Source organism: Cibotium barometz, chromosome 38 (genome assembly GCF_041138505.1).
Source record: "Cibotium barometz isolate CiBa-2024 chromosome 38, ASM4113850v1, whole genome shotgun sequence".
Lineage (NCBI taxonomy): Eukaryota > Viridiplantae > Streptophyta > Polypodiopsida > Cyatheales > Cibotiaceae > Cibotium > Cibotium barometz.
Window position 1 is genome coordinate 11,168,087 of NC_141083.1, and position 2,251 is coordinate 11,170,337.

Sequence of the window (2,251 nt, forward strand, 5' to 3'; positions counted from 1 at the left end):
TATAAAATGAGCATGGTCGGTATCAATAGGAAATTTAGAAATAAATTTTTCTAGGGAGGGGATTTTCAGAGTTTAGACATATGCGAGTAAAGCCTTGATTAATAAAGGCTAAAAGAAGAATTGCTACTTCAAAATTCTATGTATTTCGGTACTGAAGCATGTGAGCAAGTTATATATTCTATAATTTCTACATACCTTTGTCTATTCTTAATTAGTATAAATGAGTAGAAAATATTCTATAATTTGTATTGAAGCATGTGAGCAACTTGTACATTCTATAATTTCTATGTACATTTGTCTAGTAGAAAGTATTCTATAACTTGGATGTATTTCTGTCAATTCTCCTTGAGGGGATGTAAAGAATTTAGAGAGCGACTTATATACTTGAAAAATTTATAGGAATTCTTGTCAATAGAAAGTATTTAAGCATGTGATCAAAGGGTGGATTTTTTTAAAGGTGCCGATGCTACAGTGGAGCGGGCAGGGTCGCATTTCGAAGCTAGCTATAAAAGGTGCCGATGCTACAGTGGAGCGGGCAGGGTCGCATTTCGAAGCTAGCTATAAAAGGGGGCCAAAGGCTACACGTCAATCAGCTTGTGTGTGAGAAATCTGTGTACGTGTGAGAGAGAGAGAGAGAGAGAGAGAGAGAGAGAGAGAGAGGGGCAGGGGGAGATGGCTAGCGATGGTGTGGAGGTGCTGATAGGGGAGGAGTTCATGTCCGAGGTGAGCAGCATTACCATCCCGCCAGTGCAGTGCTCCTTCCCTTGGAACATGCACGCCGACTCCGAGCGTCTCAAGCACATGTCCGACGCGTGGATTCGTGACCGCTTTGCCACCCTGCCGCACGCCTTGACGGCTGAGCTTGCCAAGGCTGGCTACGAGCTGCTTACCGCGCTCCTCCACGCCAACGGCATGCCGGACCGCATGGAGCCTGTGGTGAAGATAATGGCCTGGTTCTTCCTGCTCGACACCGTGATGGACGACCCGGCGGTGCTGGGCGCCGATGTCAGCGCAGCCGACACTATTATAACCAGCATCTGCGCAGTGTTGGAGGAGCCTGCTACTTATACGTATTCAGGCGAGAGCGAGCTCGTCCGGGTTACAGTGGAGACGGCCACGGAGTGGTGGCACGAGATGCGCCAGGGCATGCCTGCGAGCCAGAGAACTCGCTTCATCGCCCAGTTCAAACACTACCTGGAGGGAAACCGGCGGCAAATTCCATATCGCGCCTCCCGCTCCCTCCCTGACCTCGCCACTTACTGCCAAAACCGCGACGCCGCTGGTGGCTGGCAGTTATGCTCTGTGCTGCTGGAATACTCCCTCGCCATTTGCTTTGATGAAGAAACGCTCAGCCATCCTCTTATCCGCTCGCTGCAGTCCGCCACCGCCTACAATATCTACTGGCAGAACGACCTCTGTTCCTTCAAGGAGTTTCTGGAGAATGACCTGCTCAACGTAGTCCCCATTCTGTACTTGCACAACCTCAAGCAGCAGAAGAAGAGCGGCGGCGCTGTCACCCTGGAGAGCGTTGTGCAGGAGGTGTGCACGATGATCAAGGAGCGCGATGAGGAGTGCGTGCGGCTGGTGGCGGAGATCAAAGCGTCGGAGCTGCTGATGGGAAAGCCTGGCATGGCAGGCTACCTGGAGGGAGTGGGCAACTGGCTGGGTGGGCACATGTACTTTCAGCTCGTCACCCCTCGCTATGGTGTTTGCGCCAGCGCCGACATGCACCACCAGCCCCCTGACTTCTCCGCCCATTACCACCTCAGCCTGCGCCGCCCTGAAATCTTGGAAGCAGCTAATTGAGAGATCAACACTAATTCATCTCTCTATAATGCTAATCTAATCACGCCTATATTAATAGTCAGCCAGCCATTTCATGGTTGTTTATGTATCACAATAATCAGTCCAATTAAGTGAACTATAATCACCTATACTCTCTCTCTCTCTCTCTCTCTCTCTATATATATATATATATATATATATATATATATATATATATATATATATGCATGGCACCCTATATTTATCATCTGAGCTATCCATCATGGCACCCTATATTTATCATTGGGCAAAAGCATAAACCTAACTATCTTGAAGTCTTTTAACCTTGTTCACCTAATGTTCTGAAGGGAGGTTCTTGCATTTAACTAGTCTACAAGTTTTTGATCGATAATTACCATTTTTTATTTCCTGGTTTTGCCACATATTAGGTCTTCTTTGCTAGATGTTGCAAGGCATTGGCATGCTT

General features: G+C 47.6%; 1 protein-coding gene across 1 annotated transcript; it reads left to right on the forward strand.

Annotated features, from left to right (window-relative positions):
* The first annotated feature begins 672 nt into the window (after positions 1-672).
* On the forward strand, positions 673-1,806 carry LOC147616342 ((+)-germacrene D synthase-like). The gene has a single exon (XM_086777151.1). It carries the CDS (start codon positions 673-675, stop codon positions 1,804-1,806), a length of 1,134 nt encoding a protein of 377 aa, XP_086633277.1.
* Positions 1,807-2,251: the final 445 nt, after the last annotated feature.

Bases quoted from the DNA above. Each gene is read 5' to 3' on its own strand.
- LOC147616342 (XM_086777151.1), top strand. From the start codon at position 673: ATGGCTAGCGATGGTGTGGAGGTGCTGATAGGGGAGGAGTTCATGTCC.